At 58.6% G+C, this 13,608-nt stretch overlaps 4 protein-coding genes across 4 annotated transcripts; 1 reads left to right on the forward strand and 3 right to left on the reverse strand.

Annotated features, from left to right (window-relative positions):
• Positions 1-342: 342 nt before the first annotated feature.
• BDZ90DRAFT_152191 (hypothetical protein) lies at positions 343-3,009 on the reverse strand. The gene is made up of 2 exons (XM_025503543.1): positions 2,477-3,009; positions 343-2,396 (listed from the first exon to the last, which is right to left on the reverse strand). Exons 1-2 carry the CDS (start codon positions 2,852-2,854, stop codon positions 444-446), a joined length of 2,331 nt encoding a protein of 776 aa, XP_025363193.1. The 5' UTR covers positions 2,855-3,009; the 3' UTR covers positions 343-443.
• A 151-nt stretch (positions 3,010-3,160) lies between these two features.
• Positions 3,161-4,242, reverse strand: BDZ90DRAFT_226652 (hypothetical protein; the record flags this gene model as incomplete). The annotated part of the gene is made up of 2 exons (XM_025504718.1): positions 3,161-3,538; positions 3,616-4,242. 2 exons carry the CDS (start codon positions 4,240-4,242, stop codon positions 3,161-3,163), a joined length of 1,005 nt encoding a protein of 334 aa, XP_025363194.1.
• Positions 4,243-4,442: 200 nt separating this feature from the next.
• BDZ90DRAFT_152260 (putative POL2-DNA polymerase epsilon, calytic subunit A) lies at positions 4,443-11,896 on the forward strand. Its single transcript, XM_025503545.1, has 4 exons — positions 4,443-4,942; positions 5,005-5,430; positions 5,557-6,445; positions 6,508-11,896. The coding sequence occupies exons 1-4, from the start codon at positions 4,594-4,596 to the stop codon at positions 11,804-11,806; spliced, it is 6,963 nt and encodes a 2,320-aa protein (XP_025363195.1). The 5' UTR covers positions 4,443-4,593; the 3' UTR covers positions 11,807-11,896.
• Positions 11,764-13,563, reverse strand: BDZ90DRAFT_231567 (mitochondrial carrier). Its single transcript, XM_025505910.1, has one exon. The coding sequence runs from the start codon at positions 13,517-13,519 to the stop codon at positions 11,987-11,989; it is 1,533 nt and encodes a 510-aa protein (XP_025363196.1). The 5' UTR covers positions 13,520-13,563; the 3' UTR covers positions 11,764-11,986.
• Positions 13,564-13,608: the final 45 nt, after the last annotated feature.

Below are 13,608 nucleotides of genomic sequence, written 5' to 3' on the forward strand. Positions count from 1 at the left end.
ACCCACTCTACGGTCACCCTCATCTGCCTCACCGCCCAGTCGGCGGGCCTCATTCTCCCTCTCGTCTTACATCGTCATTAATTCCTCACACTCCAGATCGGAGCAGTTTTCGCCAGAGTTAGGGCACGCCGCACCGTATGGGCACCATACGCAGACACGGAGCCGTCGTCCTCCGAGTTCGAGAGCTCAGCTCTACCTACAACGAGTCCACGCACTCTTCATCCCAATCAGCCGCGGGTGACGATTGACACTGCTCGTCATAGCGTTGACTCTCTTTCAAATCAAGCGATTCACTTGATTGCCCTCATAATGTCCTCAGCCACGAGCAGGACAGATCTCAGTCACAACCCGTGATGACCCATGTCACGACAAGCCTCATCGCTGTCACGGTCGAATCAAATCGATGAAGTCGAAGCTACGAAGGACGAAGGCTCGTCCTGCTTTCATTGCATGCGTCGATAGAGTACAATTGAGGCAATGAGGACGAAAAGTGAAATTGCGAAAAGCAGCACGACTGCACTTGACTCGAGTGACAAGGTGGGCACCAATCGGCTCGATAAGTTGCGATTGCACGAGCGAGAAGGCGGAGTGGTCCCGAGCCATGTGTGCAACTGACCTCGCTGGGTGGAACGCTCTTCACCGTCCTTGTTCGCAGAGGTGTCATTTTCGGGCGGTGACTCTATCGTGGGATCCTCGTTGCACATTGTGACAGTCGAGCTCTTCTCGCCGTGAGGCGACAGACCGTGGTGAAGGTCGCCTAGAAGCTGCAGAGTCCGCCGTTCCTGCTTGAGCGCCGCCTTGACAGCCGAAGTCAGCTCATCATCTGCAGAAACATCTCCCTCGTCTTTGGGCGGCGACACATTCCCTTCCTCTGTCATGAACGAAAGCAGCGGCTCCTGCACTGAAACCCAGGCCTGCTGCCACCTACGAGCCGAGAGTAGCTGTTGCTCGCGAGCTTCCTGACGCTCGCAGCGTGCAAGCATGGCTTCTCGGTGCTTACGCGGGAGACAAGCTGCTAGGAAGGCGTTGACACTGCGCCATAAGCGGCGCCGCGGTGCTGACGAGACAACGCCAGTGCCCTGTCCGTCTGGGGCTAGGAAGATAGCAAACGGGCTGCTACGGGCTACCGAGCCTCTCACTGGTGCTGTCTCCACGCCCATGCCAGGAGGGACCGTCGTCCGATCGTTGACAGCCTCGCTCGTAAGTCCAGGCGTGGAGCCCCAGCCGCGAAGGGCCCACGTCTGGATTTGCAGGCATCGGCTCAGGAAGTGGAAATCGAACGCTGCCGAGCGTGAAAGGAGGACAGAACGGCGCTGTGCTACTGCTTTGCTGTCCATGCCATCCTGCTGCTTCTCGATTTGGTCAGGAACCAGCGAGGCAGAGGGCAAAAGAACCTCCCGCTGGGTGAGCAGCGCCCTCGCTCTCCATCTCGCGTGCGCCATCAACACCCTCTCAACAGGTAGCACCTTCTGCCCACCACCACTCGCATCTCCTCGCATTACGCCCAGCCTCGCCTCGGCTTCTCTCCTCCCACCTTCTTCCCAGTAGGCTCCTCCCTCTCCCCAGCCGTACCCTAGCCATCCAGCCCACATTCTCGCAGCAGTGGCAGGGAGCGCAAACTCTGAAAGTCCAAACCATTCTTTCGTCTGCTGGGACGTGGGGCTTGCCGTGAGTGAGAAGAGAAGGGAGTCTGGGTTGAGGAGGGGTGGACCGTTGGGACCTGGAAGGGTGGCGGCCGCCGTGCTGGTGCTGGATGATGCCGTGCCAAGAAAGCCTGGGAGGTGGAAGCTCCAAGCAAAAGCACCCAATCCATTGCCCGCGTTGTCGGTAGATCCCGCATCTCCACCTTGCAAGCTCGCCTCAGCAGGAAATGACGGCACAGAAAACTCGATGCTACGAAAAGCAATATGATCTATATCCTCCGGCGAGAGAAAGCGGCGGTACCTTACCGTGAGGAAGTGCCAGCAGATCAAGTACCACGAGGCGTGGCTGCGGGAGAAGCAGGAGCACGCCGGCTGCCCTTCCTTGCCGCGGTGAGTATGAGCGTGGAGGGGATCGCACCGCAGCAGCGCCTTCCTTAGCATCCCTAGCTCCCAGCGCAGCTCCTCGTCCATCTCTTGTGACTCGTTCAGTCTGCCAGGCTCGACGCCCAGTACTTGACTGTACTCCTTTGCCTCTCGACTTCGCCCTGAGAGGTTGCGCACCCGCCGTGTCAGGGAGCGAATGAGGGCGTAAAGAAGCGCTTGAAAGAAGAGCATGAGGCGATGGGAGGCGCGTTGCGATTCCGTGGTGAGATGCGAAGTAGGAAGAGCCCCTCTGACCAGAGAGGGGAAGCCAGCGTGGGTCCGATGCAGATATGAGGCCATGAGGGAGAAGAGTTCTGCGAGATGCATGAGCTGATGGGAGCGATCGTGGAAGCGGTCGGTCAGACAAACGAGCCCCACCTCGCTTTACTACTCTGCTCGGCAACACTCACGTCTCTCGTCGGAAAGTAGTCATCATTGAAACGATCCCACAACTTGTTGCACAAGTTTTTTCCCAAATTGTACGGATTTGCATCCTCATCTTTGTCCTTGTCCACGCTGAGACGAAGCCAGCCCGTCTTCCCCTCGTCGTTGCATTCAGCAAGGCAGAGAATGTCACGCGGGATCCAACCAGATCCGCACCAGAGATAATCGCGCTGAGGGTGTGACGCGGTCGCCCGCTGACAGAGAGGAGCGAAACGAGGATGAACAAGGGAGAGCGAGGCAAGATCGGGTAGGCTGAGGTGCGAATGATGCAAAAAAATGTGCAGGAGGACCTCGTTGGGTAGGCGGAGCAGCGAGGACGCTGTCGTCTGCGATGAGGGTATCATGTTGTGTAGCTCTGTATCTGCCGCAGTCCTGCAGCGCTGAGTATTCTCATCTGAATCTGGGAAAGGAAATTCGCCGGACAGGCCATTGTGTTGCCGTATTGAAGAGCTTGCCACCACGCTGAACCTGCGTGGACGAGGTGGTGGATCGATTGAAAGACGTGGAGCTTTTGGCATCCGGCAGCGCATCGATGAATGAATCAGAGTTGAGCACGGGCCTCCATCATTCACGCCACGCGATGGCCAGAAATAGAAGCTCAGCTTCATGCTGTGAGCCGTGGTATCAATTGAATGCAGTATGTAGGATGTTCATGTCAGGTCCATCTCGACGTCGATTTCGTGGTGCGGTGGTGCGGTGTATGCCGTCGCCTGCGCCTCAATCTGCCTCAGCGTGTCCTCATCCCACTCGTCCTCTTCGAAGGCATCCTGCGCTTCGCCACGACCGCCAAAGGCATGATCAAACTGCTCCGCCAGCGCCCAATCCTCGTCCACCATGTCAAGTGGCGGCTCTTCCATAGATGCGTGGCCCTCTTGCCTGCGCTCGTGAGCGCTGGCCTCATCTCGCGCCAGCTCCTCTTCAAGCCAAGCCACCTCGTCTGCTCCCATCCATCCGAGCTCATGTCTCCCGCTCAGCTCCTGCTTGTGAAGCAGGCGACGATACTCTGCTAGCATGACGCGGCGAACCAGCTGCGATGTAGCAGGTGCGAGGCGCAAAAGGTCAGCATATACCCTCGCTGCCCATCACGTCGCGCGCTCCTACTCACCTCATCATCCTCATACTGCCATTTCGCCCCCTCCCTGCGCATCTCTTCCTCATCTATATCACTCGAGCTTAAGTCATCCGAGTTCAACACGAGCCCTTCTTCGCCCTCACTGCTGCCCAGCGGGTCCCTCCCGCGTGCCTTGGCTACTTTGCTCTGCCGTCCCCTCTCGCGCGCCATTGCCGCTTGGCATCGCTGCTGGAAGCGCTGCCGATACAGTCGAGCCGAGACATCACCATCACCACCTGATGCAGCTACATACGGTCGATCAGTGCCATCTATGAGGCGGCGCGATGAGGGACTGCTGCCTGCTCCACGAGGGCCGGCAGAGAAGAGAGCCGAAGGGGGCCGCTTGAAGGCGCGTGAACGGTCCAGCGGGGAAGCAGAGGATGGGCCTGGGCGCAGGTACTCGTTGCGCGGCACAGGGCGTGAGCTGCTACTCGTTGAGGAGGATGGCGACGAGGTGGCGGTGGCCACAGGCCGTGGCTGCTGGAAGAAAGCTAGCCTGCGCGCCTCCAATGCGTCAGCCGTCGAACTCGGTATTGGGTAGAGGGTCGAGTGACGCGGAGAGGCGAAGCCGCTTGGCGACTGCTGCGCTGAGGAAGACGGCCCTGCCAATGGCGAGGACATTATACGTTGGCTGGCCAGAGATGCTGATGCTGGATTTTGGTGGAGTTGAGTTCCAGTGGTGGCGAGGGCGGCAACGACGTCGGTCGAGGCCCCGCCCGCCAGTCCGCCTCGAGCCACGCGGGTGGCGCGCTGCTTCGACGCGACTCAAAGTGTCGCGTTGCAGTTGCGTCGAGTTCCTTGCCGCTGCAGCTTGACTTGAACCTCGAGTTCATCTTCCCATCCCATCATTGCCACCTGCGTCTCTCAGCATTGGTTTCATTCCCTACATACCCCCCAACAGCATCGTCTCAGCACCGTCTTAGCATTCACTAGAGCATCGGCACGGCAAGTCCCACCTCGCTGTTCGCAGCCATGCCTTCACGCTCCAACTCGCGCAATGGCGCCGGCGGTGGACGAACATTCGGCCTCACATCGAGCGGCAGCAACACGCGCATGAGCAGAGGCACCTTCAGAAGGAGGGGTGGTGGCGGAGGCTCGACAAGGGGAGGCGCAAATGGAGCAGGACCATCTCGCAGTGGTGGCAGTAGCGCAGGACCGAGCTACAATCGCGAGGCAGTCGCTGCTGCTGGGGCGTCATTGATGAAGGGCATTCAGGATGGGACATCCGCAGAAGACCGCTTTAAAGAGACGGCAATGCGAGATGAGATTGACGCAAAGATGGGATCCGAGAGGATGGAGGTCGGACCACCGAGAGAAGCTTGTGAGTGGCACGACTGGCAGGCATGCGAAGGGCCCACTCACTGACTTCCTCTCGTCGCGTAGGGCTTGTCAACATGCACCCCACTCTCCTCCCACCCAACCCGGCAGATGACGGCGGAGGCCATGCGACGGGCAAAGCGGCCGTCGACTTCTACTTTATCGAAGACGATGCCTCTTCATTCAAGGTCACCGTCCAGTACTGCCCATACGTCTTGCTGGGATGCAAGCCGGGGACGGAATCGATTGTTGAGGAGTGGCTCAAGCGCAAATTTGAGGGTCTCATCATCAACATCGAGCGACAACGCAAAGAAGACCTGAAGCTGCCTAATCATCTTGTTGGCAATGATCGGCTTCTCCTCAAGCTCAATTTCTGGAACGTCCAAGATCTGCTCAGTGTCCGACGCGAGGTCTTGCCCCTGGCACAAGCTTTCCAGAGACGCCGCGACGCAGTTGACACCTACGCAGACACGCTCGCTGATGCTGGTGAGGGCGCCGGCGGGGCATCGCTCGACATCGAGATGGAGCAGGCAGAGGTAGAAGCTCTGGGCTTCGACACGGAGCGCGAGAAGAGCTGGACAGGGGCAGGCAGACGCAAAGTCAAGGGAGGCCCCGCAGGCGGGTCATCTGGACCCAAGCTCGAGCCAGAGGAGTGCATCGCCGACTTCAGAGAGTACGACATTCCCTACTACCTGCGTGTGGCAATCGACAACGACATCCGTGTCGGCTTGTGGTACTCCATCACCTTCGATGCAGGCCACATCACGTTACAAGGCGTCCCGTCACGCGTCAAGCGTGCAGAGCCCACCGTCCTCGCCTTTGACATCGAGACGACGAAGCAGCCTCTCAAGTTCCCCGACGCAGAGACGGACGTCATCATGATGATCTCGTATATGATTGACGGGCAAGGGTTCCTCATCACCAACCGCGAAGTGGTCTCCGAGGACATCGATGACTTTGAGTACTCGCCGAAGGAGGAGTATGAGGGGCCCTTCATCATCTTCAACGAGGCAGACGAGTTCAGCCTCCTGCGCCGCTTCTTTGAGCATTTCCGTGAGGCCAAGCCGACGGTTGTGGCCACGTACAACGGTGACTCGTTCGACTTTCCCTTTGTAGACGCGAGGGCTTCCTTCCACGGGCTGAGCATGCTGGATGAGATCGGGTTCAGCAAGGACAACGAAGGAGAGTACAAGGCCAGGACTACAGCGCACATGGATTGCTTCCGTTGGGTCAAGCGTGACTCGTACCTGCCGCAGGGCAGTCAGGGTCTCAAGGCCGTCACAGTTGCCAAGCTAGGGTACGATCCAATGGAACTTGATCCCGAGCTGATGACGCCCTACGCCATGGAGCAGCCGCAGACGCTCGCCCAGTACTCGGTATCAGACGCTGTGGCGACCTACTATCTCTACATGAAGTACGTCCACCCCTTCATCTTTTCGCTGTGCAACATTATTCCGCTCAACCCGGACGAAGTGCTGCGCAAGGGGAGTGGTACGCTTTGCGAGACGTGAGTATGACGCGGGCCAGAGCGGACGAAGATTGACGCGCTGACCTCCTTTTCTCACGCAGTCTCCTCATGGTTCAGGCATACAAGGGGAACATTGTCATGCCAAACCGCCACACCGATCCCGTCGGCAGCACTTACGAGGGACATCTTCTCGAGTCTGAGACGTACGTCGGCGGGCATGTCGAGGCCCTCGAGGCCGGCGTCTTCCGCAGCGACATCGCCACAGACTTCAAGCTCGACCCGGCCGCTTTCCAGCAGCTCATCGACGACCTCGACGCCGCTCTGCAATTCAGCATCCGCGAGGAGGGCAAATGGGACCTCGATGATGTTGCCAACTACGACGAAGTCAAGCAGAAGATCAAGTCGATGCTCGAGGCCCTCCGCGACCAGCCGCTCTGCAAGGACGAGCCGCTCATCTACCACTTGGACGTAGCTGCCATGTACCCGAACATCATGTTGTCCAATCGTCTCCAACCGGATTCGGTCGTCGATGAGGCAATGTGCGCGACTTGCGAGTACAATCGCCCCTCGATGAAGTGTAACAAGAAGATGACATGGGCATGGCGTGGCGAGTACTTCCCGGCGAAGCGCGACGAGGTCAACATGATTCGCCACGCCCTCACCGGCGAGACTTTTCCGCCAAGGTGGCCAAACGGGCCTCGTCGTACCTACCACGATCTAGGTGAGGAGGAAAAGACGGCCTTACTGCACAAGCGACTCGGCGACTACTCGCGCAAGGTGTACCGTAAGAACAAAGAGACCAAGACGGTCTACCGCGAGGCGACAATTTGCCAGCGCGAGAATCCCTTCTACATCGACACAGTCCGCGACTTTCGCGATCGCCGCTACGAGTACAAGGGCCTGCACAAGACGTGGAAGAAGAATCTCGACTCGGCGCAGAACAGCGGTGGGCTCACGGAAGTCGTCGAAGCAAAGAAGATGATCGTTCTATACGACTCGCTGCAGCTGGCTCACAAGTGCATTCTCAACTCCTTCTACGGTTACGTCATGCGCAAGGGCGCTCGTTGGTACTCGATGGAGATGGCAGGCATCACCTGCTTGACGGGGGCGACGATCATTCAGATGGCCAAGGAGCTCGTGGATCGTATTGGCCGCCCGCTCGAGCTCGACACCGACGGTATCTGGTGTATGCTTCCCGGCAAGTTCCCTGAGAACTTCAGCTTCAAAAGCAAGTCGACAGGTAAAAAGTTCGGCATCAGCTATCCATGCACGATGCTCAACCACCTGGTGCATGCGCGCTTCACCAACCACCAGTATCACACGCTCGCGGACAAGGAGACGGGCCGCTACGAAGTCCACAGCGAAAACTCCATCTTCTTCGAGCTTGACGGTCCATATCGCGCAATGATCCTGCCCTCGAGCAAAGAGGAAGACAAGTTGCTCAAGAAGCGCTACGCCGTCTTCGAGCATGACGGGTCACTTGCGGAGCTGAAGGGCTTCGAAGTCAAGCGAAGAGGAGAGCTGCAATTGATCAAGGACTTCCAAAAGCAGATCTTCGAAAAGTTCCTGCTCGGTGACACCCTCGTCGAGTGCTACGCTGCGGTTGCCACGGTTGCCAATCAATGGCTCGACATTCTCTACAACAAGGGCGCAACACTGCACGACGAGGAGCTCGTCGACCTCATCGCCGAGAACAAGTCGATGTCTAAGATGCTCTCCGAATACGGCTCGCAGAAGTCCACGGCTATCACCACGGCCAAGCGTCTGGCCGAGTTCCTTGGTGCCCAGATGGTCAAGGACAAGGGTCTGGCGTGTAAGTTCATCATCTCAGCCAAGCCCTTTGGCGCCCCCGTCACCGAGCGTGCAGTCCCCGTTGCCATCTTCAACGCAGAGGAGAGCGTCAAGCAACACTACCTCCGCAAATTCTTGCGTGACGGCAGTCTCACGGACTTCGATCTGCGCTCAATCCTCGACTGGGATTACTACATCGAGCGCTTCGGCAGCGTCATTCAGAAGCTCATCACTATCCCGGCGGCGATGCAGCGCGTGCCTAACCCTGTGCCGCGCGTCCGCCATCCTGACTGGCTATTCAAGCGCGTGGCAGCGAGGGAGAATCGATTCAAGCAGCGTACGCTTGCTGATGCGTTCAAGAACACCAAGCCGATGGATCCTGAAGAGGTAGAGAAGCAGGCAGCACTGGCGAAGGCAAAAGCCGCTGCGCTGGTGAAGAGCAAGGAGCCTGTGCCCGAAGTACCGCTCCCTCCTGTCCCAAGCTTCGAAGTCGACTACGCCGGCTACGTCGCTGCCATGAAGCCACGATGGAAGGCGGCGAGAGCGCTTAGAAAGGCGGCCAATGCAGCCTCGGGAACAGCTCGCAGCCTCGGCGCACCTTCCACTCGCGGCGGCTTGATGACGTCGCACCTGTCTCGCGGCCTGTCCAGCATTGCCACAGCAACGTGGGACGTGGTTCAAATCACCCCTGCCACCCGTGCTGGTGAATATCGCCTCTGGATCGCTATCGGTGGCCAGCTCCAGTCGCTCAGGCTGCGTATTCCACGCCAGTTCTACCTTAGTCTACGCTCCGAGCCCAAGCCAGGCATGTTCCAAGAGGGTTACATCGTCGAGAAGGTTTCGAAGGCCTTGCCTCGTGGCGCAACTTGCCGCAACTTCTACCGCCTAACGGTGGCCGAGGATGTCTTCATTGAGGAAGAGGCACACTTTTCTTCGCTGTTGAACCATCCGATCGTCGAAGGCATTTACGAGCGACATGTGCCCCTTGACGTGCGCGCCCTCATCAAGTTTGGGTCAACTTGTGCCCTTGACTCTCGCAGCAGGAAGAAGGTCAGTCGAGCCCTCGACGTCGGTTTCGATCTCGACGACCTGGTCAAGTCGACCCACTCGCCCATCTCGAAGCAAGTCTACCTGAATGGCGGGGCGGGGATTCGCTACTTCTATCTCTACCACGCCCAGCTCGATGGTCGGCATGTGCTCGGCCTATTTTCGCCGGAAGGCCAGCTGAAGCTACACATCGTGGACTCGGCGGGGTTGAGGCAAGTGCCCAACCTGACGTCCATGTACGGTGACCGAGTGTCGAGCCTCAAAGCCCGCGGCAAGATCAATGATGGCGATGGCGTCTTCGAATATGTCGACGCCCTCGATGTAGACTTCAAGGTACACACGACAGAGCAGCGAGCCTTCCGAGCTCTGGCCCGCGACCTCACGCAGCTACGCACCGCGAAGCAAGGCTCGGCCATGCTAGCCATCTGCTCCTCGAAGTCGCAAGACTACTACGAGCTCAACGTAGGCTCCGCACTCGTCGAGTTTCCCATCCTTTCGATCCCTGCCTCGAACGCAGAAGACGAGCTCCCCGCTCTCGGCTGGCAGCTGTACAGCTCCCGTCGTATGCTCTCCTCTTTCTTCCGCGCTTCTGGGTGGATCAAGCGCTGGATCGAGATTGCAGCCTACTTTGACCTGCCACTCTGCAACCTCGAGCGCGACTTTGCCGTTTTCGGCGCCGATGTTGACTTCGCACGCAGGTTGGCGGCACAGGATCATGTGCTTTGGTGGTCCAGCTCCCCTGCGCCCGACTTGGGTGGAAGAGAGCAGGATAATCATACGGCAGGGCAGCCGATCGAAGAGGTGGAAAATGTGGAGATTTCAAAGCCAGGCTGCTACACTAACGTTGTCTTCGAAGTGGCTCTCCGCGACCTCGCCATCAACTCGGTGCTGCAGTCGGCGGCAGTGAACGACATGGAGGGGAGCTCCTCTTCTGGCGGGTCGCTCGCATTTGACAACGCTTCGCACAACCTCGACGAATACGCCAAGGGGACAGTAGCTTCGTCCGCCACGTTCGGAGATGCGGTCTTGACCAGCCAGGTGTTCTCCTCTCTCAAGATCATGGTCAAGAGCTGGTACGTGGCCAAAGCCCGCAACAAGTCGACGTACAGCTCGCTGCTGGCCGACAACTTCTGGCGTTGGGCCTCAAGCAATCGCAGTGCCATGTTCGAGCCTGCGATGCAGAAGTTCTTGCACGGTTTGATGCGCAAGACCCTGCTCCAATTGCTCGGGGAATTCAAGCGTCTGGGATCAACGATCGTCTACGCTAGCGTCAACAGACTCTTCCTTCTCACCAACAAGCCCACGGCGGGATCTGCGGCAGCGTATGGCCGCTACCTCGTCAGCACGGTCACCAGTCGGGATCTATTCCGCCATCTTGGTCTCGACATCGTCCACTTCTGGGAACAGCTCACCTGGATGGACGTAGCCAACTTCGGTGGCGTCATCTCCGCTGATCCAGAAGCGGAGGAGCCGTCAGAGACTTTCACGGTCGAGATGAACTGGAACGTGCAACGCTTCCTGCCTCTTGCAGTGCAGCCGCGCTTCGCAAGCGTGGTCGGTGGGTTCATCTTTCATGTGTACGAGAACAAGAGGAAGAGCCAGCGCGCAAGTGGGATTGATAGAACGCCGCTGCGGCCTGTAACGATGGGCGCCAATGGCGAGGTGGTGGCGCAGCAGGGGAAGGAGGAGGATGATGGCGAAGAAGCTGCGGAGCTGAGCATGATCAAGGGTCTTTCAGGTGCCGCAGAGGTCAAGTTCTTGCGCGACTTTATCCAGCGACAAGTCACCCGCAAGCTGCTCAAGGTCACAACCGACATTCGCGCCGAGCATCAAGCTGCTGTCGCTGCGGCTTCGGGTCAGTCGCAGTCACACCGACAGAGGTACGACGATCTCGACGAAGACGAAGAGGAGCAGGACCCTGCCTCTGTCCTTGAGTCGCAATGGTCCTTCCCCGACCTCCCGGGCAAAGTCGTGCCTCCACCAAAAGTGGCTCGCGCTCAAACCCCTGCACTGGAGTTCGTCAAATCCACCATGGCCGTCCTCTCCCTCGCGCCCGAGGTTGCCCAAGAAGTCACGGTGCTACGTCGCAACCTCCTCCAGCTGCTGGGCGTAGGAGCCTTCAGCCGCGAAGCAGAATGGCGTCCACCTTGCGAGCCATTCAGGTTGCCCCTCGTGATCTGCACGTACTGCTGCGAAGAGCGTACCCTGGACCTGTGTCGTGACGAGGACCTCCTCTCTTCCTCCAGCACGGGCGAGAAGCCCGTCTGGCGTTGCTCTGCCTGCACCAACGCTCTGCCTCGCGCGGCCATCGAGAGCAGGCTGGTCAGTATAGCCCACTCGTACGTGGCGACGTTTGCGCTGCAGGATCTGAGGTGTAGTAAATGCTCAGCGACGAGGGAGACGGATGCGCAAGTCTGCTGTGGGGTCTGTGCGGGGCCTTGGAGCTGGACTGTTAGTCGCGTGGAGACGGTGAGGAAGCTGAGGAATCTGGCCGGGATTGCGGCATGGCATCGATTGGAGACGTTGGCTGTGGCCGTGGAAGCGTTGCTAGCTGCGGTGTAAGGTAGAGCGGGTCGAAGAGTATATCGTGGTTGTCATGTGTTCTCGTCCCTGTATTTTGACTCTATTCGACTCTTCTCATTTTGCACTTCTCAATGCATACGGACTCTCAAGACGCTTCGCCTCTCGTGCTCGGTGACAGGTAGTGGTGATTAGTAGTGCACAACAAAACTCGACGCTCATCTACGCCTGTCTCCTTGTCTGCGGCGCCTGCTCGTCCTCCTCCTTGACCTCTACCTTCGTACTGCCGAAGCGCAGCGCCAGCTCGTAAATACTAAACATGACGGCCGCGTTGGGTACCACTCTGAGCAAGTGAGCACTCAGCCCGCCGTACAAGCTCGCAGCCCCCTCCTCTCTCAAGACGAGGAGGAATGTCTGCAGCAGTCCTCGGTATTTTGGAATGAGCGATCCACCAGGTCCCTCACGCACCATCGTATCTTGCCTCAGTCGTGTCCTCACCACCTCGTGCGGGTACGTGATCAACGATGCGGTAAGCTTGGCCGCTCCTGCCGACCCGATAGTCCCTGCCAGGCCGCCACTCTTCTTGCCTCCTTCGACGGTCTTGCCAGCCCCACCGACAGCAGCTCCTTCACCCGAGAGGCGCTTCAGGTACTCGTAGAGGACCCACTGAATCGTCCCCTCTGCTACCCCTAGATAGGACGCTGACATTCCCTTGTATAGCCCTGTGACACCTTCAGTGCGGACAATGCGCGCTACCATTTCTAGAGAGGAGGTGCCCGGGCGTGGAGGGGAACGTGCTGGTTGGAAGGAGATGGGCGAGGTTGAGGAGCGTATTGAGGACGAGCTGGTCGAGTAAGCTTTTCTGGCTGCCTCAACGAGGGGTGATGTTGACGATGCTCTGCCTCCCTGCACACCGACAGCTCTCCTCCTCTCCTCCCTTTCCCTCTTATTTGCCCTCTGCCCTTCTAATTGCAACCTCGTCTTGACGACCCATATGGGATTCGTGGCCGTAGCTGTCACCACGCCAGCGCTAGCCGCAGCGAGGAGATGAACCCAAGCCGCCTCTTTACCGCCGTTCAGCTGCTCAGCGAAGAAGAGCTTCCCATTGCCGTACGTAAAGAAATTGATGCTCCTCGCAGGTACCACGCCGACTAGTGTCGGGGCGAGGCCCTTGAAGAGGGCGCGAGGACCTTCTTTTGTGGAGATCTCGTGCAAGAGATGACCAGTCTCGACGAAGTGGTAGGCAAGGCGGCGGCCTGTCGCTAGGAAGGAAGACGATGTCGGAGCAGCAGCGTTACTGCGTGCAGCTGCCGCCTCCTTGTACAGGTCGGATTGCAGGCGCGTCTTGACAACATCTAGCGGTGAGGTAATGATTGCGCCACACATGCCTCCTATACCTCCTGCGACAAAGTGGAGCCAGCCTTTTGGTGGGACAAGGCGTTGCTTTGGTGCCGATGAGGAAGAGGCATCCGCGCTCGATTGGCCCACGATGGCATCCTGCCGTATCCTCAGGTCGACGGCCGCGCCTGCATCGTTGTCCTCAGTCGCTCGTCGGCGCAGCTCTTCAGTCGAAAGGGGGCGAGAGCGATTGGGTGGGAGAAGTGATGGTGATGACGGTGATGACGAGGGGCGCGAAGGGCCAGCGGCTGCCTGCTGATCCTCTTGAGGCGATCGATAGGCATTGGCAGAGGGAAAGACGGGGGCGAGGGTGGATGACTCGCCCTCACCCGGGTCGGCCGTTGCTGGATATGGCATTGCTTTCTATGCTGGGTGAGCCTGTGGATGCGGCCGCTGTCGTTGTTGTTGATGATGATGGTCGTAGAGAAGAGAGGATGAAGAGATTG

Source organism: Jaminaea rosea, assembly GCF_003144245.1.
Source record: "Jaminaea rosea strain MCA 5214 unplaced genomic scaffold BDZ90scaffold_4, whole genome shotgun sequence".
Taxonomy (NCBI): domain Eukaryota; kingdom Fungi; phylum Basidiomycota; class Exobasidiomycetes; order Microstromatales; genus Jaminaea; species Jaminaea rosea.